This window comes from Manis javanica, chromosome 17 (genome assembly GCF_040802235.1).
Source record: "Manis javanica isolate MJ-LG chromosome 17, MJ_LKY, whole genome shotgun sequence".
NCBI classification, from domain to species: Eukaryota; Metazoa; Chordata; class Mammalia; order Pholidota; family Manidae; genus Manis; species Manis javanica.
Window position 1 is genome coordinate 23,427,687 of NC_133172.1, and position 23,249 is coordinate 23,450,935.

The 23,249-nt window shown below is 46.4% G+C and overlaps 1 protein-coding gene across 9 annotated transcripts in view; it reads right to left on the reverse strand.

Annotated features, from left to right (window-relative positions):
• ZNF536 (zinc finger protein 536) overlaps positions 1 to 23,249 on the reverse strand; it is a 432,301-nt gene that overhangs the window by 145,274 nt on the left and 263,778 nt on the right. For 8 of the 9 annotated variants that reach the window (XM_017654913.3, XM_073225546.1, XM_073225549.1 and 5 more), the window contains 2 exons: positions 10,732 to 10,884; positions 5,408 to 5,461 (listed from right to left, as the gene is read on the reverse strand). In XM_017654913.3, coding sequence (XP_017510402.3) covers positions 5,408 to 5,461; positions 10,732 to 10,884 — 207 coding nt within the window. The remainder of the gene's footprint in view (positions 1 to 5,407; positions 5,462 to 10,731; positions 10,885 to 23,249) is intronic. The other variant, XM_037021622.2, reaches the window with a different exon arrangement.

Consider the following 23,249-nt stretch of genomic DNA (forward strand, 5'->3'; position numbering starts at 1 on the left):
CTACCATGGAAAAGATACCATAACTTAGACCTGCCCACACTGTGGGATAGAGGAAGAGAGAGAGGAGGGTAAACAAATGTGGATTTAAATATATCCCAAGAATTTCTTAGCAATCCAAGGTTTTTTTCAGACTTTGGAATCAAAAAGCTCTCTGGAAGGGATGGGACTGCCACAGTCTCCTTTAGCTTATTCACAATAGCACCCTGTCAATATCCACAATTACTTCTCTAAGGAAACTCAGTATCTCCCACCCCTTCCTCTGTTCTATTATAAAACAGATTGATGTAAAAAGCAAAAACAAATCGTTGGTGAACGGTGTATTCTGAAGGCATTTTACCATGTCTAGTCTCAGTTGACACTGTGACTCCCATTCTCCAAGCACAGGGTATCTGGGCAGAGGAGAAGTCCTCAACTTGGTCAACAAAGAGGACCACCAGGCTCCAAGCAGGCAACTCCAAGTCATCTTGATCATGTACCGAAACTTGGGATAAACTATGCCTGCCTCTGCCAAATGGTGGCTCTGTGCTTCTCATTCACTCCTATAAGCAGCTGAAGGTCTCCCCTGGACACACCAGAGGTGGACTTTAGATCTGGGAAATGGGCCCAGCTGGGGATCTGTTTCTCTAAGTGAAAAAGTCACCCTGTATCTGGTTAGACCAATGATGTAGATCTAGCAGGCAGACTCTATTCCCTTTGAGGTTAAGGTACAAATGGCTTCAGACACCCTTTTCCCACTCCCTGGAGTCAGTCCTTGTGTTGGGCTGATTCACTTCAGCCACTGCTACTTGGATGTCCATCCCACTGGAGGCTAGGGAGCCCTCAGGGGGACAGGTGCTGTGGACAGGGCTCTTCTGGGCCAGCCTGGAAGTCCAGTGGCCAGTTGGAGCAGAGGTAGCCTCTGAAACTGAGGGGGTGGCAGTAGGCTTCTGACAGGAGATCCCAACTGGGAACTCAGGCTCCTGGGTCCAGGTTAGCAGGAACCTTTGAGGAGGCCTTGTAATCAGAGATGGCAGAGGTGAGGCCTGCAGGTATGGGGTGAGACTCACGTTGCATTTTAGAAACACACCTGGAAATGATTAAGTGCATCTGGCAAAGGGTTTGTAGAGAATGCGTGGGCATTCATTAGCAGGAGCTACAGAGGGCAATTGCAGACTTTGCCTCCAGAACTGGGTATGGTGCGGGCTGCCTTTCCCAGTGGGGACCACAGAGGATGTGTATGTATTGCCAAGGGACACACATTTGAAATGCACACAGGAGCCGTGGTTCTCAAACTGTACTGTGCATTAGAATCACCAGGGGAGTTTAAGAAGCCAGTTCTGGGACCCAATGCATAGTATTTCTGATTCCTTATGTCTGGGGTGGAGGTCAGGTAGGGGTATTTTTGCCAAGTGTCCCTGGTGATTCTGATACTGTGTAAAGATTACTCTTTGAAAAACTAAAGTGAAACTGCCTGGGGAGTTTTTTAAAATGCTGTACATTTTCCCACCTCCACTTCCAGAAATTCCAAGTTATTGGGCCCAGGATGTAGCCTGGGCTTTGGGGTCTTTCAAAGCCCCCCACATGGAGCATGGGTGGAGAAGCACTGTACTGAGCCTCCCTGGCAAGTCCCCTTGTAGCTAGGTACTGTGGATGGCTTAGCAGGGAAGTAGTCTGGAGCCTAGGTGTCTGCAGAATTTGAACTAGGGACTAGAGACCCCATGCTATACTGCACTCCGCTGTTCACAGGTTTCCCATCTTGGAGCCTTGGCTTCCTCAACCCATAATGTGGGAAACTGGAGCACTTCCTGTTCTCTAAGGTCTCATGTCAACTCAAAAACTGATGTCAAGTCTCCCAAATGGGGCCAGAGACTCACATGTACATACATGTGTGCACCTATACACCCAAGGATGTGCAGATTCACTTACACACATCTTTTGATTGAATGAGCCTATGGCTGAATGAGCCCTTCTGACTCCCCAAGTAGGGAAGGGAACTGAATGAGGAACCAAAGAGACAAGCCCCCTGCTCTCATGGCTTTCAGAGGAGACGTGTCAAACAGTTACTAAAGCAAGTAGCATTCATACACAAGCACACACACATACACACACACCACTCACACACATATCACATCGCCATACACCACACATATATCCCACACCTACACCCACACCACTCATATTCACCACACCCACAAACACACACACACACACACAATGGAGGAGAAGATCTCTTCACTCAACCCACTGTTCTTTTAAAGCTCAAAATAGGTCTTGGCCTCCAATACTCCAGGGAGGAAAAAGAACAGTTTATCCTTAGCATTTGAGTCTCCAAGGGTCTAGGCCCTGGTGAATCAGGAGTTACTCAGTGAGTCTGCAAGGGTTATTTTGACTGCACAAGATATACACAGGCTTCAGAAAGCCCTCCTCTGCCCTCCATGCATGCCCACAGAAAACCCTCCTGCTGTTTCTCCGAGTGGTCCCACCTCCTGCCTATTCCTAAAAGGCTTTGTTTGGGAGACTGCTCCCTCTCACCCAATTCACCAGATTAAAGCTCCAGAGTAAAGTTCCAGGGCATAAACTCATCCCTCTGGATTTCAGTTTTAAAAAATAAACCAAAAATGATTTTATTTTCTTTATAATCCCTAAGTGATCTGAATAACCACTGTTTCCCTCTGCCCAGAAGCCCTTCCTCACCTTTCCTGGCTTTCACCTCCACGAGAGGGTACAGGGAATGCTTGAGACCACAGCCAGCGCCACAGGCTGGGCAAACCCTGAGACGGAGTCTGGGGTGGGCATGCCCCTGGGAAAATCCTGGGGCAGCCCAAGAGTCTCATTTTCCACTGGAAACATCCCAGCTGTTTCCCAAGATTTCCCCTCCCAAGGGCACATTTCAGAGTGCTTGGGAGGCAAACATCTCACAGAACTGGCTCCCCTGGGAAGGGAAAACCTGTCAGCAGGTTTAGCAGGCCCCAAAGTTCAGGCCAGCTCTTCTCTTTGGCAGACAGAGCCCCCATGCCAACAGCTGCTTCACAGTCGGAGTCACCGCATCTGGCCACAGGCTTTGGCCTGAGCATTCTGGGCTGAGTGTCACAAAGCCCCAGGCTTCCACAAGGGAGCAAGCCAGTAGCTGCCCAGCCCTCTCCCACCCAGGACCAGAATGCCAGAGACTTGGAAAGGTGTTCCCTGTGCAGCCTCACGGCACGGGCAACCCCAGACCCTGCCAGCAGCTCTGTCTACTTGAATGATTGGCCACTTAGGCCATAAATTAGTCCAAATCTACTAGGAGGATCACTCAGATTGCCCCAAGCTTTCAAGGGGCCATGAGTCCTCAGATCACCTCTATGTTTGCGATCCGCCTTGCATCCGCCTCTTGTAGGAGCCACAAGCTCAGATGCCTGCAGAGGCAGGCAGACCATAGGGTGTGCAAAGCAGTGGGATGGGGGCCTAATGCCTCTTCCAGGGGCAGCGGCCACCTACCCCAACCAGGTCTAGACACAAGGACCTCTGACACTCTACAGAAAAGCCTCACACCCAGAGTTCTACATGCAATATCCTGGCTTTTAAATACTGGCACTACTCAAAACTTTTTCAGACACAGAGAGGGCCACAGCATTCTATTCTTCAGATTGGGTCTAGACCTGACAGCCAGTTTGAAACTTGTGTCTGGAACAAGAATGTCCGGTATTGGGTCGTTCCCCTACTAAAGGAAGCAGGTAAGGATGCTGGTGGTCTTCTGTAGGGAAACCTCTCACTAGGGTAAAGGAATAAGATGCGGACTCAAACAATGAATTTCTAGACAAGAGAGTTTTGCAAGAAAAGGTACATTAAAATACTAATCCAATTATTGGAACGACAGGACATATATTCAACTTTGGAATGACATTGATAACTTCTCCAAGTCATATTACAAATTTTTAGAAATAAATGACCACATGGCTCACTGTACTTACGTTGTCACAGTCATGTCCTTCATCTTTCTGAACTTCCACCTTGCACTTGATATGTCAAAGGAACCCTCACTTTCCTGGGGAGTTATTTAGGTGCTATTGAAAGCAAAAAACCACTCCAAAAATAACAGGTGGATTCCTATTTTTCTCTTCAGAAACCCCCTTATCAAGCTTTTGAGAAGTGCTTCACGCTTCTAACATTTTGCGTATATGTGCTAAATCTCCAAAAGTGTTTTTACTTTTAAGTTGAGTAACTGAGTATTTTCCTGTACTTGCATCCTCTATTTGATATTTATTTAGTCTTTCTACATGTCTTTACTTAGTTAATACCATGAGAGATAAATATGGTAGTGCCTTTGCAGCGAAGCTTCAGTACATTAATATAAATTGTACACTAATTCCCCCAAAGCATATATATGTTGTAAACCTGAAGACTTTTCACACAGCTGCTTATTGCTAAACAGTGCCTTGTCCAGAAGGGGACAATCTGTGTCTCTAATTGCTGTCACTGAAGCCGAGATTCATTATGTGACTTTCCCATTAAAATGTGAGCATTAATTTGTATAATGAAATATCGCCCACTGCAGTGTTCATTAGCCATGCCCTACTGTATACGGTACATTGTTAGCTACCTAGAAACTGTAGTTAATTTCACTAATGGATATTTCCCTACTTAGTGTTTGGTAGGAAATTTATACTGTAACATTACCTCTTAAACTTTTAAGGAAATTTAAATTCAATCAATTATTTTCAACAAAAGTTTGGGATGTCATTAAGGCAGGAAGAGCAAGGATAGGGGACTATGGGAATAAAATGGGCTTTTAGTTCAACTTAAAAAAATGATGGAATTTCAATTCAAAACAAAAAGGGAAAAAAAGAATCATCTCCTCCTGGGTAAGCAGATCTTATAGTTTTTTCATCTTTACAAAGGTGGCTGTCCTGCACTAAGGACAACACACACGCTGCCCTATTAGAAAAGGAAACAAGGAAACGGGAATGGCACACATTTTAACCAATCTGTATTTGCAAATTTATTCAATATGCTTTTACAAATGTTGAAATAGCCTGGTTCCCTTACCTAGAAGAGGAATTATCAAAGGTAAGGTATGTGCACATCAGACGTAAGACACCTCGCTCAGACCGGCTAAACGTTCACTTCCACCCACATCTACATGCCAGTTGGCGCTTGGGAAGCTCTTCGAAGCTGAAAGGCAGTTTCCAGAGCCACGTGTGAAATGTATCACCTCATGATGTCAACAAGTAATTCCACCTCAGCTTCCATGCCAGGGTCAGGGTGCCGCCCTGCCACAGGAACCACTTCCCTGCCTCACCACCTCCCTAACTGCATTGTGCTGCTGGGGAAACTGAGGCACGCGGGATCAAGGAGGCCTGGCCTCAGGCCAGTCTGAGTTTGGGGTGAAGCAGAAGCCAGGGCGCACAGTACTTCCCTTTCAAATCGCCGGGAGGCTGCATCAACACACCTTGGGGGCACAAGCCACTTCCTTTCCTCCCGCTGGTTACGGTGTGGACACACACTGTCAAAGAAATGTTGCATTAATTCCCTAAAACAAGCCATAGGTTCACCCAGAAAAGTACAAATATCAACACAATGCAGTGGTTAAGAGAATGAGGTTTCTGAATTAGGCAGACCTGGATTAGCACCTGTCATTGGTGGTGGGCAACTCCTACTGGGTAACGTCATGCCTCTGGGGCTCAGTTCCCTCCTGCAACCAGGAGAGGGGGGAGCCCGGTGTCTGAGGTGCTGGAGGAGTAAGGAGTGAGTTCAGGCACAGCAGAGCACCCCACACATGAGTGAGCAGAAGTGGTCGTTGCCATTATCTTTACTGTCATTCTTACATGATCCCCACTGGCTGAATTTCCCTGTGGTCAGCCCATTGCTGTCATCCTGTGTAGACATAGCCTCAGTCACGAGGCAAGTCAACTCACAGTTCTCCCCGCCTTGCACAGGGCATGCTGCTTTTTGGGGGTGCTGCAAAAGAGTTGCTCTCTCACTTCCACAATTCTCCCTGGTCCTATCAGGAAAGACAAGCCTGGTGCCTGGTGCCAAGAATGCAGGCAAGAGCCTAGGGAAACACCCCTGTGTCCCCTCTGCCAGTGCCCAAGGGCTGTATCACAGAGGTACCCACCCAGGAGGAGTAGGCAGTGCGGGGCACATCCCCAGGCCACACTGATATGGCTGAGACCCCTGAAAAACCACTTCCCTGTGTGAATCCAGTCTCATAATGAGGTTCCCAACTCAGGGCTGGGCCAGTGCATGTAGCACATGAAAATCAGATTAGTAAACCTCTTGCATAATTTGAGAGGGGAAAAAAAACTGAGATTTATTTTTAATTAGTCCCTGAACTTTCGTGTCTCCAAGTTTTCATGAGTGAGCTTGCTTATTACATTTCTCTATAGTGGTCATTCCTAGACAAGAGGCAGCTCCTGGGAAACCCCACACACAGGTGAGCCACCCAAGGGGACCCAGACTGGGGTCCCACAGCCAATGCCTGCGGTGTCACACCATTCTGGGGTTTGGTAGGCAGCACTCACCCCTCCAGCCTCGCAGGGACTGGCCAACACTTCCTACCTCCTGTACACAAACAGAAACACTGGATGCTGGAGCATAATCCCCACAGTGGGGCTGGAGGAAGAGGCAGAGGGGGAAAGACGGAGTGCATTCAGGAAGCCAATAACAAAATAATTGGCTATGTCAGGGGAAACCTAGGGGATGGGCACCTCTGACTCCCACTGCAGGTTATGACTGAATGTTTGCTGATGTGTCTCTGTGATGACCAATTTTATCGTCAACTGCATGGACCACATGGTGCCCAGCTATTATTCTGGGTGTGTCTGTGATGGTATTTCTGGAGAAGATTATTATCTGAATTGGTAGACTGAGTAAAGCAGATCGCCCTCTCCAGTATGGCCACATCCAATCCACTGGAGGCCTGAATGAAACAAAAGGCTGAGTAAAGTAGTCACTCTCTCTGTCTCACTGCCTTTACCTAACTCTGGACTGGGACTGGGACTTACACCATTGGCTCTCCTGGGTCTCCGGTTTGCCAAGTGCAGATTTGGGAACTTCTTAGCCTTCCTAATTAAGTGAGCCAATTCCTTATAATAAATTTATAAAGATATAGATAGATTAGATAACATATATATAGATATATAGATACACACACACACATACGCACAAACACTGTTTCTCTGGAGAACCCTAACTGATCCAATCTCCTTTCTGAGCCTGCACAGACTAGTTCTGGATTTGAATCATCAGCAGTGCGTTCTACAAGGCAAAGTGCACATGTCCAGTGACTGGGTTCTAATCAGCCCAAGGAAATGTTTCAAACAGGGGACAAGTTTAGCCTCCCTGGGTGAGCAGCAATCTATATTTGCTTTGCAGGTGCCAGAGTGGGGTGGCTTCTAGGACCTGAGGGTCACTGGGGACTCCTGGAGTCTTCCAGGTGCTTCCCCTCAGTCCCAGATTAATCTGCCTGTAGCTCAGGGAGCAGCAGAAACATTCTAGCTACCTGCAGGCTCTCTCCAGCCCCTAGGTGTTCGGAACAACCTGACTGGCGCACCTACGCGGCACCTCTCCAATAAGCAGGTGTTGGGAGAAGAGCAGTGATTGAGTTAATGTAGTAGAGTTAAAAATGGGAAGTGGTTTTTATCAGTTGATGTGATATAATCAAGACATCTCATAAAAATGGAGTAGGATAGAAAAATATACAGAACATACTACGGCATATCTTGACCAATTAAAAAAATTTTTTATACATTGGAGTTTTAAATGTGCTCATCTGGTTCTAGTACAGAAAAACTTGAAAAGAGGGCATTTTGGAAAACATATATTCTAGTTCATAGACTGCTGTCCTCTGGCCATGCCACTTGGAAAAACAAAAACACATAGAAAAGGGGAAGGACCTCTCCACAATTGGAGCCCTGTATTAATTCATTATTAACAAATAGCTTTATTTTGATTTTTAATTATTTGTGTAACCTTCACTTTTACATTGTCATAATGGACGTTTATTTTAGTGATTTATAACATGTAACACTTTCTTTTCTATTCAAATGTATAAGTGTAAGCATTTTCCAACTTCTTTGTTCTTTGATAAAAAGGAAATAGATCTTTATCTGGTTACCATTCTGCCTTTTGAACACTGCAAATGCTGTTTCCGACAGGGGCTGGCGGTGTGATGGTTCCATGGCTTCTTCCATTTTCTCCTCTATTCTGGGAAGTTTCCAGAGTGCCTCTGTCCATGGCCCTCTCTTGCTGCTTCTATCTGTGTCTCCAAAGACTACTGGTCACAAACCTCAGGAGTTTGTGAAGCAGTATTTGGGGGCAAATAACTTTCTCAAGCTTTAAAACTTCAAAAATCAGCATCCGTTTGCTTCTACCCAAGTCCAGCAGGACTTCTGCCAGCTTTGGTCCTAATTTACCTGGAATATTCTGTGGAGTGTTAACTGTTATCCATGGGCCAGCTAATGGGGGTCAGGGCCCAGTGAGTCAGTAGAGTGTCTGGTTGGGAGGTGCTGCCCCTTTCTTTCCCAGACTTCCTGGCAGGACCTACCTCCCCTGTGGTTAGCCGCCACAGACCTGGCTAGCTTGGCGCAGGGGCCCAGGTCTTCATCAAATAAAAAGGCCTATCACAGGACACACCTGGCCAGCTCTCTATCCTCCTGTGGACAGCCCATGGTGGGTGCCCTGGTGGGCTGCTTCCCTCATAATGGCAGTCTGTGGGGCCCACCCAACCACCACCATACCACAACAGGGCCCTCAACCTGGGGAGGAAAGTGGACATTGTAATGAATGGAGGAAGCCAGACTTCTAAGCTGCCTCAACCTGAGGTTGAACCCTGGAAGACCTCACTGACAAGGGAACATTGGTGCCAGATTCTGAACATGAGGGAGCAAGCCAATATGCCTGTCTGGCAGAGAGGTGCAAAGACCCTGAGGCAGGGACTCAGGGACCCCTCACTGAGCTCCCAGGGAGGTGGGGCATCTGCACCCAGGAACCCGGCCCTTATAGCCTGGCTGCCACACTGTGGTTTCCCATGGGTTCACATATACAGGACTCCTTTCCAAAAGGATCACGAGTTCCCTGGGGCAGGGTCGATGTTCCCCACCAACTGTCCCCTCCTTATCACCTGGCACAGTGCAGGGTCAGGAGGTAGATCGCTCACTTAGTCTCAAATGTGTCCTGTAATTAATCTTTCAAATAAATGTATTGTGCCCCTTCTATATAGAGTGTGTTCTTGTGGGTCTTGGAGTTCCAGAAATTATATCAATTAAAAAGACGGCCCATACTGCCACCCTCACATTCTACTTGGTGGTAGACAGAACAACGCATAGGGAAATAAACAGCCGAACTAAGATAATTCCAGAATGTTTTAAGTTGATAACTAAAGCAGGGAGCATGAGGGACATTTTAGGGTGGTCAGGCATGGTCTCTCTGAAGAGATCACATTGAAGCTAAGTCGCCAGTGACCCCCTGGAGGAAGGTCGTTCCAGATGGAGGGAACAGAGGTCCTGCACAGAGGTCCTGCAGCAGGAGCAAGCACTCTGCCCCAGAGGGACAGGAAGAAGGCACTGGTGCTGGAAAGGATGATGGGGCTGGAGAAGGTGCAGGAGGGGCAGTTCTCACAGGCCTGGGGGCAGGGTGGAGCCTGGCAGAGTTTGAGAAAAGCCCTCTTTACCCCGGGATGGCACTGTGAAAGACTGGCATGGGGACAGGGAGGGACAGTGCAAAGCTCAGCTGTGCCCCAGGCTAAGGATAAAGGCAGCAGCCCACAGCCCAGTGCCACCTGTGCTCAGGGCCCCCTTCGTGTCAGGGAGATTTGCAGGAACCAGGTGAGGTTCCAGGTGAGGGGCTCCTCGTTTTTAACCACACACTGCACACCAGGCTCATATGCACTAAATATCCTGCACAACCCTGAGCTTTATTGATTCCTTGGGAAATAGACCACAATTATTTTTGAAAATAGATGGCATATTTGTCTATCCTCTGAAGCAGCTCATACTCCAATAGATAAAGTGCCAGGAGAAAAATCAAAGAAAATGGAGGTGTCCATATCTCAGATAGATTTTCTTTTTTGGAATTAGCATTGCTCAAGCAACCAGCAAAAGAGCTAAAAAGAACCATGATGGAGGGACAAGAAGGAGAGACCAAGAGAAGTCCTCACTGCAGGAGATGCTGAAGCCAGAGAAATGAATGGAGTGATCCAGTAGCTGTTCCCTGGTTTGGTTAAGAGCACCACAATTTCTCTTTTGAGGACACCCAGGGAAGAGCCAGCTCTCTTCTATTCCTTACAGTGTGAGGGGCTGACACCATCTGCCCAGTCCCAGGCAGGGACATGGAACCCCAGCCCAGCCAAGTGCCAGCCCACCTGAACATTAAGGAGAGCTGCCACACCCCCTTTCACGTCTGGAGTTTGAGCTGGGATCTCATCATTTGCACCTCAAAGACTCCTGATCAATACAAGGGTGTGAACAATGCTTCCTCAGTACAGCAGAAGGAAGCCAGCAGCAGACCCTCCTGACGTCTCAGACAAAGCATCATCATCCCAGACCTGGACCACAGGAGACCAATGTCCCCACACCCATGTGCCACTTGGGAGGGTGATTGTGAAGTTAAAGTCGGGACATCAGGGTCAATTGGACCCACATAGTGCTATACGAGAGGCCCATGGAGGGCTTGACAATGTTAGTAACCAACACAGTGCAGACATGGGGCAGAAGCGTGGCTGTCCCGGGCCTCCTCTTCGGGAGTCATGCACCTGGACGCACCCGGTTCTCTCACCTGTGTGTATCCTCAGGTGCACCTTTAGGTGATGGGATGTCCGGAAGGTTTTCCCACAGTAGGGGCAGTCCTTCATGGCCGAGCCCAGGCTCCTGTCGCGAAGCAGAGCCGGCTGCTGGACGCCGGCAGATCTCCCAGCTTCCTCGCCGATGTCTGCAGCGGAGGAGAAACGTTCTCACATCACTTCAGCACATGTCAGAAGTTGTTCACACCAAAACTGCTAACACCACACAAAGTTAAACATGTCAATACTACACCTGTCTATTTCATTCTTTAAATCTGACAGAATGCTGACAATTCATGTATTTTCTTGTTATTCTCTTAAATTATTTCATCTTTCCTATCATCATTTTAAGCAGCATATGGTACCTTTATATTGAACTGAATTAAACAAGAAAAGAAACAGCTGTGTCAGCAGCTGGTTTGATTTCTTCTTTTGCTTAGCTCCTATTAAATATTCTTTTTCCAAAAGTTTAAAAATTCAACAAAAGTGTTTGTTGAATCTGATTAATTTATAATATGGGCTAGCTGAAGAGTTTGCTATAGGATCAAAATCATATTTGCATTGTATCAGGCAACAAATGAAAAAGAAATGTGTTTTGGCTGAGCCCCTAAGACATGCAGACATACAGCTATTTTGGGACAGGAAAGAAAATTATCCAAAACTGATCATTTCTTCCTTGCAGTCTTGTATCCATTGCTGGCTGGTGTAATCTCATGAAATGGAGAAGAAAAAGTATGGAAATGCAGTTCCACAATTAGCCCATGATAAACATATAGTGACATATTTGAAGTCATGTGCAGAAACTCAGCTGCAAAACTCCCATAAACTTAGAGAACTGCAGTTAAATCTTTGTGCAGTGACTTGAGAACTTCCTCTGTAAAGTATCAATACAAATTTTCCTTCCTGCTTTTATTTGTTATGTAACCCAGACCATTAGAAAATTACATAAAATTTACATACGGCTGCCTTCTGCAGATGATGGGACATAATAGTATATAAAACTGCGAAAATATCTAGTGGTTGGAGGATATGTTACTGCAACACCCAAGGCTTGACATCACATTGCCAGAGAGGCAACATCAGAGTGGCAGGGCAGGTGCTGGGAATCTGCCTTTCCGACGAGACCAGGAGGCATGTGGGCCTTGTCCTCTGGCCTGCCCACAGAAATGGAGGCTGAGCGCCTGGCACAGAAGCTGACGCTGGCAGGGCCCTCACTGCAGTTTCCAGCCCACCCTCTAGACCTCATGGTAGATCCACTATTAGAACAAGAAGACTTTCTGGGATTCTAAGCAGACCTGTGAGTTCTGCAGAAAGCAAAATAAACAAGATTTGTACCTTCCAAGCAATGGAAAATGCAAATTGCTTTTATTCTGCTACATCCACCCCTGGTGTTGCTTGCTAACAGCCAAAAGGGACAAACTTACAGGCCGTGAATGAGATGAAGGCAACTGCATTTATTTCTTATTTGGATGTTTGCTCAGAGTAACTGTGGAAACCCTTTGGCTTTAAGCATCTTCTCTGTGATGCTTTGGACTGTGCATGATGATTTTGCCACCCCGGAAAAGTTCTTTGAAGCCTCACTTTTAATCCTATTCTCAACTTTTTGAGACATCCTTGGAAGAGCTGTTCAAAGGGTATGACTGCCCAGAGTTCTTTTTCTTTGTTATTTTTCACAGGTAGGTGGGCTGGGCTCACCACACCTAGAACACACCTCCTACCCAGTGCTAGCTTTGTGGTCACCCACATGACTGTGGAGAGGCTACTACCAAAGATGGTAATGGAAAAGACAAACAGGCCCAGGAGGGTGTTGTAATGTCATAGCAAATAATTGCCCCACATGCAGTCAGAGCAGGTGCTCCAGATCCCACAGGTTGAGTTCACCAGTGGCTGCCACCACGTCTGTTTTAAAGAGCCATTCTGCTAACAGCCCAGGAGACAAACAGCCAGATGTCAGTTCCGAGTTACCCACATCCCAGGTTTGAGCAGCTGGAATACCATCTCATACCCACCTTCCCACTCCCACCCACTGCAACCCGACATGTTGTATTTGCCCTCCCAGCCTTACTCTGCTTTCCTTTGTGGCATCATGAGGTCAGCTTAAACAGCAATGAGAATGATTGTAACTCTGCCCAAGTGTTCCCTGCCACAGGCTCAAGGTACCCTCTTTCAGTTAGAAGGCCAACAGCTGACAATTTGAATTATAAGTGCCCTGGATGTTGGCTTCAGTATGGAGGCAGGCAGATGTGGACTTCTGGTGTTAGATTCCTGGGGTCCTCATGTTCCATGATCTGCACATTAGCACCTTCCCCCAAATTTTCCTCCAGCAGAGCCATTTTTAAGTAGTAGTAAGGTGGAGCTCTCCAATAGAACAGAATGGAAAATGTGCAGAGGACATATTTCCACTGCAGCTTTTGGTGAGTCCTTGCCAGGGCACATTACAGATAAATAAATAGACAAAGCCAATGCACTGCTCTGGAACGTTCCATGGAAGCTGAGGATGCATGTCATTCTAAGTGATGGCCTTTATCTGTTTTCTTTTTATCTCTCTATCTTGGATATGTGTGGCCCAATAAAAAGAATAAATTTGTAAGACAAACAGCTTTCCTTGTAGATTTAAGAGTCTAATTTTCACTTTACACAGGAATGGGTTTTTCTGGGGAGGCCAGAAGGCCTATGGCGTTTACTCTTAGACTAACCCAACTGGAAAAATAAACTCTGAGCAATGATGAAGGGGAATTGTGGGTGGTCCCAGGAAGGGCTGAGAGGGGCTGGAAGCCAACAGCAGTGATGGCTGAAGAAGCTCCAGCTGAGCCACACACTCACAGACCTGTGTGAATCCACACCTACGTCTGGACGAGCAACATGTAGCACTGTGCTAACTTCAGCCCAGCCCTGTAGAGAACCCAAAAGCCTCACTCAGAGGGAAAGACATGGCTGCCTTCTAATCCCTTCTCCACCGAGAGTGCAGAAGCAGTGAGAGTGTCCTGTGGGGCTGCTCATGATGGCATCCTGAGGTTTTGCCTGCCCTCACACACAGATGGCCAGTGAAGCGGTCACTGGTCCTGGTTACAGTCAGACAGTGCCTGCCTCAGCCCCTCTAGGAAACAGGTGGTAGAAAGGAGGAAGCACTATAAAAATCACATCTGGGATCCTTTGTCAGACTGTCTGTGAGTTGGTTTTAGCTTTTATTAAAATCTCCGTTTTCTACAACCTGCAATAATTCTTCCCTCCGATCAGACACTTTCTGTAAGAGTCGCAGGTTGACTGAGGGTGGGTGTGTGAAGGCCGATGTCTGCTCCTTCTCACTCATTTGTGAGAGGGACAGTCCTGCTGGCTCAGAGGCTGGGATGTCCCTGGGATCTGGCTGCAGGCTGAGAGGCCATCTCCTTTCAAACAGCCTCAGCCTGCGTGTGCTCTGGGCTTCATATGATGGGGAAATGGCTAAGAAATAACCCCTAGGATTCCTATTTCTTTTCTTGACTCTACTAAATAATATGAGATCTATTCTTCAGAAATGGATGTCTTGTATGAATGCAGTGAATAATATTCCAGAGGGATACAGGCTTTGTATGCAATGTAACCCTTCCAGAGTTGCAGTCTAGAACAAATAAATTGTACTAGGTATAAAGACTCTACAAGGTCTCCCCTAGTCCTATAAGCTGAGAGTGGTTTGCTAAAAAAACAAGATGGACCCAATCATTGTAAGTTGTATTTCAAGAATACATTATTGTGGGTGATAAGGGGACCTCAGACAACTCACTTTCCTAATTTTGTCCTCTCAAGGCCCAAAGCCATACCCCCTACATTTCCATTGTTTGTTCTAATCTTCCTAGTGTATAGTACGGTTGACCTAGATCATGGTGACATTAAGGTGCCTCACCTTCCCAAAGAATTGAGAGGGACAGTGGTAGGGAAGTCCCATGGCTGGAGGCCGAAAGAGGAGCCAGGGGGATGAAAAAGGAGCATGGATTATGTTAGAATCCTCATCATCAACTGGACCACTGGGTAGACAATGAGTCAAATGCTTAGGAAGATGAACCACTTTTCAAAAGTTGCAGCCTAGACACAGAAAATACTACCAGGAGCTGTCTGAATCCATCCCTGGAATTGGCTGTCTTGCTGAACACAAACATAGTTTTAACTTCTGTCTGTCTCATTATACATTTAACCTTACTCATATATATGTTTGGAATTTTAAAACTTGGTTTTTGGAGTAATTTTGTATTTAGATGGTAGATTTTCCCCAGGTTATCTTTAAATGTGGAGCTTCCCTGGTGCACATTTGAAATAGGCTTGTTTGCCAAGAAGGCTGACTTGGAGGTTAGGAGGCAGGACATCTTCCTTCTGGGCTCCCAGTTCCCGCTGTCCCTCAGTAAATCCCTCTGGCTCCCCCCAGGCCTGGTTCCATCAGACTCAGGGGACGGGACTTCCTGAGCCTTCTCCTCCAGCTCCTTATGACCCCTGCCGCGCCAGGAGAGCCCCAAGCCCACCGTCGGTCACCGTCACCTTCTGCCCCTGTTGGCCTTTCTTTCACTCACCCACCCTAACCTCACCCCGAGCGAAATAAGAAACTGGGGTTGGGTCTTACAGAGATGAGAGGACATGGCAAGGAAAGGCACAGTAGGAGCTCCTAAGTATCCCATGGCCCCTGCTGTTCCTGCCTTGCTCTGCACTAAGCTGAGCCCAGCTGATGAGTTCTGGGGCTAATGGCCGCCCACGACAGAGGAGAGACAGTGTGCCGCCTCTTCCTCCCTCCCTGCCCTGGCCGCAGCAGCCTTGCGACACAAGGGTTGAGGAGGCAGAATCACAAGATGGGGGACCCGTACGCCACTGACTCACCAGACAGACGGCCGCTGACCCACGCCAGACTTTGCCTGAATGAGAAGAAATCTCGGTTCTGGGAAGCCACGGGGACTTGGAGAGTTGTAACTGTGGGAGGGGATCAGATCTAAGACAAGCAACCTTATGCTGGTGAGGTCTTCTGGCTTTACATCCAACATGCCAGATCGTTCCAAAACTCAGAGTGAGACAGAGAACAGGAGCCGGAGAGAGAGGCCGAGAGAGGCCGAGTGAGACCAGAAAGACAAGCAAAGAAGATTTCTTTTAAATTGTGAGTGTATCCTCAGCTCCCACTCCATCCTGTTGGGCAGCCTTCCCCTTCACAAGCCCACAAGTACATCTTGGAACTATTTCCATTAAAAAAATAATAATGGTGAAGATGACAATGATAATAAGTCCCCCCAGTGACTGCGGAGTTAGCAGGACAGCCTCGCGTGGGCAAGGCTGCTGTCTATACACTCGAGCACTTACTACTTAGTGACATAAAATGCCATGGTATTTTAATTTCTATGAACTCCTAGTATAATAGTAAATACATTTTCCCAAATGAGTTGTGTAGTTAATTCTGAAAGTCTGCCTTGTGCAAAGAGCAGCTCAAAAGCATGGTTCTCACTTCATTAATAAAGGAAAAAAAACCCACAAGAACTGTGGAGTCTAGGGGGTGAGCAGATACCGAAAGATCACATCTTTCTTCATTTCTTTGCCCTCATATACCAGGGCTTTAAGACCTTTTCAGCAGAGGAGAAATAGCTAACACATTGGAGAAAGTCCAATGGAATATATAGGTCTTTTTAAAAGCTTAACACTTTCCCTTATTTTGAAAACTTTAAAATTAACAGACTCGAATAAAACAATGATCACTGTGGTAGTGATTCCTATTTAAGTAGAGAGTTCCTTTTATTTTTAAAAATGATTTTAAATTAATAGTATGCATAAAAATTATCACATTACTGTGAAGAATTTCACTGAACTCTTGGGAGATGTAACTCATGCCTTGGGTCAGTATTAATTTGCTGTCTCTGTTGTTTCACCAAATTCTCAGGTTTATGATGGCCACATATGGTCATGTTAAACCGTTAAGCATTAATAAGGGTTGACAAAAGTATTTGTTTAAAGAAAGAGCTATTTTAGAAAAGGTTGTCCACTTGTAAGAAGGCAATGGCCAGCTTCCCTTGAGTTCTTAGGACTGGTGACAGGGCTGGGCTCCAGGACAAGGCCGAGAGCCCATGGGCTGATCTCTGTCAATGGAGGTAGAGCTCTGAAGAGGTGGAATATTCTCTACTGTTGACTTTTCTCACCTTCCACCCAGACTCAAAACTGTGCATTTGCTTTTGGCAAGATAAAATTTCTGGAATTGGGAAACAGGTCATTAAAAGGCTAAAATTTGGAGAAAAAATTATAAGATACTAGGATCTCAAAGAGCTTCTCTAAAGCAACATTTTGATGAGTTAAGTGAAAATGAATCAGAAACACATGGATTAAATTTCCCTTAAAATACACAAGGGCTTCAAAATCAAGCACTGTGGGCCAAATGTGTTTCTGGTTTTACCAAGCCCAGGGCCTTTCCTAATTGTCTGTTGGGGGAGTGTGCCGCCGCCCACCCCCCCGCCCCTGCTGGTGATCGGGCCACCCAGGGGGCCTCTTCCCCTTGGCATTGTGTGCTGCTGCTGTTGACAACATCCTCCATGCTCTGACTGCCAGCTCTCCCAAGGCGCCCCTGGCCAGCTGTGGGTAGCACTCTTAGTCCCCAGCCTAGGGACCATGACCATGGGTGTAGCAAGGCAGAATCTGGGACTCACAAATTAACCTGGGACAAGATATCCGGTGTGATGGGTCTCTTTGGGCTTTGCATATCCCACTCTTCCCTCTGGCCCGGTCAGGGATGGGGGGCTAGGACCCATCCCAAAGGCTGTTAGGGTGAACCAGTGCAGAGCAGGGCCACCTGTGAACTAGTCTGGGTGAGGAGACAGATAGCCCAGAGAGCTGCCATCTCTTGGGAAAAGGTCGGTTAGGTGCAGTTAGGGCCAGGTCACTGGTTCCATTGCTCTTGAAAATAACCCCCCATTCCTTCTCCCAGCCTCCAACGACCTGAGTGGCTCCTGCAACTGCTCTGGCCTCATCCCGGCTCCTGACTGTGCTCCACCCCCATCTTTCTGTCCTCAAGTCCTCCTAGCTGACAGCTAATTTAGCACTTCTCTCCTGCTTCCCCCAGAATTCATTCACATGGAGACTCATTCAGGCTTTAGTCCAAAAGGCACCTCCTCAGAGAGGCATCCAAAAAAACCCTGTACATACTTTATTCAATAAATTAAAGAATCAGAGAGGGCAAGCAAATTGGGATTCAGAGGCTAAGATCAGCTCCTGACTATAAGAGGGAAGCAGCTTTGAGTAGCCCGGGAGGAACTGGTGCTGGGCTACCATCAAAATACCAGAAATGCCTCAAAGTGCTCAGCACCTTCAGGAGCCAGCAGAGTGGGCAAGGGGCCTGGGGCACCGGGGGAGGCTTCCTCAGGGTGTCTGCCAGCTCACTCCCCATCCAGGTGAAGGGAACCACAAACACGCACTTCTAATCAGCAGGGCCACAAATGAGCTTTCCAGAAGATGGGAGCATGTCACTGAGGCACCTTCCACTATTTTATTTACCTACTTTCTGGATAAAAAGGAAGATCTTGCTGTTGTGAGAAGAAACAACCTCTCGTATGAATGAAGAGACATTAATCAATAGAAGAGAATAGTAAAACAGATATTTTTTAAGTAATCCATGCCCCAATTACTACTGGAATTATTGCAGAATATTTGTTATGCCTTCCTTTTTTCATGATTTAAATTAAGCACTCCTTTCTTTTAAAGAAAGAAGAAAACTATAGAAGCCTGTACTTTCAGTAAAGCATAAATTCCCAAAAGATTTCTACATAATTTATTTTCTTTAAAAAAAAACTACAGCTTTTAAGATCCTCTTAAGATAATTTACAGCCCCCTCATTTATGGGTGGGCTGGGGGTGGGGAGAAGATTGGAGATCTCTCTGACTACCGGGTGTGTTTCAAGGAATTCTTATTTAAATGACACCGAGAACAAGCTGGACAGATCTTTTTTAAAATGCACTTGGTCAGTCGCCATAACTTGTGGGGCTGAGTTTCTCCTGGGAATCTTGCACATTGAAAGGAGAAGGGATGATTTGGAGATAACGCCTCCCCTGGAGACATGTTTTGCCATATTCTTTTTTAAACAAAGAAGACATCTTAAGCACCTTGCAATATCTTTCATTTAATCATTGGCAGAAGGCAACTCCCTGATGAACACTGGCCTGTGTCTTTCTCTTTAACCAGCTGAGTGATCCAAGCTTTTAATATAGCCGTTCCAATTATTGTAAAAGTCATCTAGTACCTTATAACCACAAATATTGACAGTTTATTGCACAACACATTCCTGACATTTGAAGGTCACACCATACATAATACATACTCTTTTATAAAAGTGTCTGGAACAAAGAGATACATGATAAGCAATTACCTCTCTTGGCTTGTATGTATGTACAGTTTGGGGCTGACTTGAGGTTGCATGGAAGGCACATACACCATTTTAAATAATCTATTAAGGCAGCATGGAGGCATTCATGAAGGATAATTATGAAATGGCTCATGGATATGCTGCAGTTGGATTGGCTGGCCAGGGCATAGGGTCTGGGCAGTTCTCCTCCTCTCCGTTCAGGTCACAATGCTATTTCACTACAGAGAGCCCGGCCTTACTTCACAATCGGATTTTCCCCCAAAGCCACTAAGCATGACAGAATCACAATATGTTCTTCTTTTCCAGATTGGTCTGCATTAGGCTGAAAGGAATTTTAAAAATCCACCAGGCCTGGTTCAGATGCACCCGATCCCCAGCCTGCTGAGTTGCCCCAGGGGGGCACTGACCACCATTCTGCCACAGCCACATTACCTGTCCCATCCCCAGAGCTCTGGCATCCACAGAAGCCATGGCACAGGGGAATGTCACTGCCAGGCACAGGTGAGAAGCAGAGTGAGACGTGTGCTTCACATAATTGTGCTGATACTGAGGCCGTGTGAATCTCCCCAGCACCATTCCGAGAAGGAATGTGCTACTCACTGCTGCCTTCTCCTAAGACTGCTGTGTCTCATCCTTACTTGTCTTTCCAAACTTAAGTCTGCCAGAAAAGTTCCAGTCACAGATTAAGTGGAAAGGGTTTCCAGTCCAAAGGCTTCAGGTCAAAACCAAGTTCCACGAGTTTTTAGAAGTGAAATTCTGGGCAAGTGATATAACCTCTGTGAGGTTCAGTTTCCTTATCTGCAAAATGGAATAGTCAGAACAATTCACTCAAAATGGAATAGTCAGAACAATTCACTCAAAATGGAATAGTCAGAACAATTCACTTAGCATGGTGCCTGGTACAGGATATGCTCCAACTAATGGTAGCTTTTAAGATGAATATTGTCAAAGGGACATGTTCTGTTGCAAGGGCAGCATAGAGGGGACAGGAGAGACTGTGGCTTTAGTGCTCTCCCCCCACTTTCTGCTCCAAACTATGGAACCAGATATATGCACAAGGTCCAGAATGAAGGGGCATGTTCCTTTCCTGAAAAGTCCAGGTTGGAGCAGTTTCTCCAAAGCTCTGAAGACCCAGGCAATTCTCCCAAGTTAACAGTGAAAAACAATTCAGGCTGCAATTGAGCTTCCCATAGATGACAATCTTTAATCACAGATGAAGCAGCAGGTAATTAGAAGCGACACCAAACTCCCTTCCAAATGATACTAATGGCTGTTGTTTGGGAGGGAAAAAATTAAATGTATAAACACAAATATATATATATATTTATTTATTTATAAATGTATTAAGATAAATAATTGGCAAACTCTCAAGATAATCAAAAGCTCTTCCAATAGTAATTTTTTTTTTGATTTCCTGAATGAATGCCCTAAAATTTAAGACATAGGACCAAAATGATTTCTATAAAGATGACGTGATTATTAGCATTAAATCCCAGGAAAGAGGGCTTCCTTATAACAAACACATTTTGCATCTGAAAAGCATGCATATTAGGATGTGTGTGTTTCTTTAAGAAGCTACTCTGTTTTAGAGGGTAGCGGGTAAGATAGGGCACCACGTGATCAGGAGGTTGCTATGGTAAATATGCATTTTTTATTGAAGAGTAAACAGTGGCAGAAAACAAGTGTCAATTGCCAGCTCTGAAGTTACTGCCATTTTTGAGCTGCACTGACTTATCTAACCCTTTTAATTTGAGAACCTTTTTCAGATGTACACTATCATTGGGTCAAGATTTAAATTTTTTAAATAAATACTAAACATTTCAATACCTAATAATAAAAAATTATTTAATTGACATAAAAATTAGCACACACACACACAAAATTGATCCAGTCTGCCCATCACAGCGCACAGGCATTTTTGAAGTTCTGTTGCCCGGCTGGACAAAGCCTTTGGCTTTGGCTCGGGCCACAAAGTGGAGGAGCCAAGGACACAGCCAAGGCTCTCCCACTGCCCATTGTCTTGGTACCTGCAGGAAAACAAAGCTAGAGCTGAAGCCCTGGAGAACGGCCTTTCCCAGCCAGTGTCTGTGTCCTGGCAAGGCTGATGCCCAGGGGTGCTGGAAGGGCAGTGTGCTTTAGCCAGTATGACTGTGACACTTTCGGCCAAGCTTTCAGTTTTCCCCCTAGTGGAGACTGGCAAGGGTCTGACAGTTCTTGATAGGCAACTTTGTTTTCCTCTGATAGCCACATGAGCAAGCTTTCTCAATTACAAATCAGGCTGTTATAAACCTCAGGAGAAGTCCCGATCACATCCTGAGTGGGCCCTCACCCTGCTTCTGCACCAGGGGAAGCATCAGGATTTTATTCTTCTCGATATCAGCTTTCTTTCCAGCCTGTATCTTGCAGAGGACAAGGATGAGATTCCTCCTCTTCCACACCTGGCATATAGAAGGTGTCTCACCACTATTTACTCAACGCAAGCGTGAATGAATGATGCTTGAATGCATGAACTGACCTTAGCTCCTGGTAGGGCCAGCTTCCTGGGCAGCAGCTTCTAATAGGAAGGCCAAGTCTGCTCATTCTTCCTTTGATCACAGTTAAAAGTATCAAGTGTTGGTAAATTTCTCAAAGGAGCTATCCAGACTCTGGGAATCCCACAAATTAGTCCAAAGGAATCCTGACCATGGACAAGAAACTGACTAAGCAAGATGAGTGTGTCCTCCAAGGAGCCCTCTGGCAAGAAGCAGCAAGAACAGGTAGCGCTCTTGTGAAAGGAGGAGGGCAGCAGGCCAGTGAAAAGTGTCTGCGAGGCCCCCAGCCACGAGCAGAGACCGCCTGGCCTGAACTGGCCACTTCAACCATCAGAACACCTCAAAACACCAAGATTTATTGGACTCCAAGAGCTGAGTTCAATTTTTAGTTCTGTGATCTGGAGCAAACTGTTAAAGCTTCATGAGCTTTATCTTCCTTGCTTGTAAAACTGGATAATAATTGGATAATAGTATTTATTTCAAAGGCATCTGAGTGTTTCATGAGTTAGTGAGCTTGCAAGGCCTTATACCTACACTGTAACTCCTGCAGAGGTAACATGGTGGAATGAGAAAGCCACTGGCTTTGAGATGGCCAACTCTGGGTTCCAACCTGGCCCTGCCACTTCTAGCTATGTGCTTGTAAATGCTTCCTAACCTTGTTTGACCCCCAAACACTGTAAAACAGGGCTAGTGGCACATACTCTGCAGTCCCTCATGAAAACCAAATGAGATACTGTGAGGAAAGGGCATCTTGTAGATTCTCAGCTAACAGTTACCCTCACTCCCCCAGGTCCAAAATACTTCCAACACAGAGAGCCAAGATAAGCCACAGGAAATAACTCATATAATGAAGTTATGATAGGAGCCTTTCAAATGGTCAGCCCCTTCCTTAGCACATTCCCAAGAACATTCCACATCCACTGACCCTAGACCACTTCCAACATGCAAAGAGAAACCAGCCTCAGTGGTGGGAAGCCCATGAATGGGACTCCACTGACTTCCACATTTTGTAACCCCTAAGTTAGAGCTTATTTGGCACCTGTGTCCTCAAGGCCCTTCCCAGAATGAGGGACTTCCTCTAAGCATGCTTAGAGGTGAGTAAGTCAGCAGCCAGGAGGAGGACCTGGGGGGAAGGCAGAGGAATGAGAGGCAAGGTTGTGGGAGAAGCAGCGGTGCTTCCAGAAGCTCAGGCCTCCACATTCTGTGTCCCATCCGCCCACAAGATGACCAGTCTTAAAAGGTAATGGGCACAAGAGGGATTCAAGATGGTGGCATGAGTGGTGAGATAGAGAACTCCTCCCAAAACCACGTATATTATGAAAATACAGTTAATACAACTAATCCTAAAAGAGCAGCAGGAAAGAAGGCTGCACCAGACTGCGCACACCTGGAGAACAGAGCAGACCTCACGAAACAGGGTAACATACCAAAGCCTTGATCCAGTGGGAACCAAGCCCTTCCCCCACCCCAGCTCACCAGGGGGAGGAAGAGAAACAGAGCAGGTGGGTGAGGGGTGGGTGGAAGCCTAGGACTCCTGAAAACCCAGCCCTGGAGATCTGCTATGGGAGCACAAACCTACATTGCATGGTGCTCTGGAGATTAGTAGGTTTGGAAAGCTAAGACTGGTGGAATACTT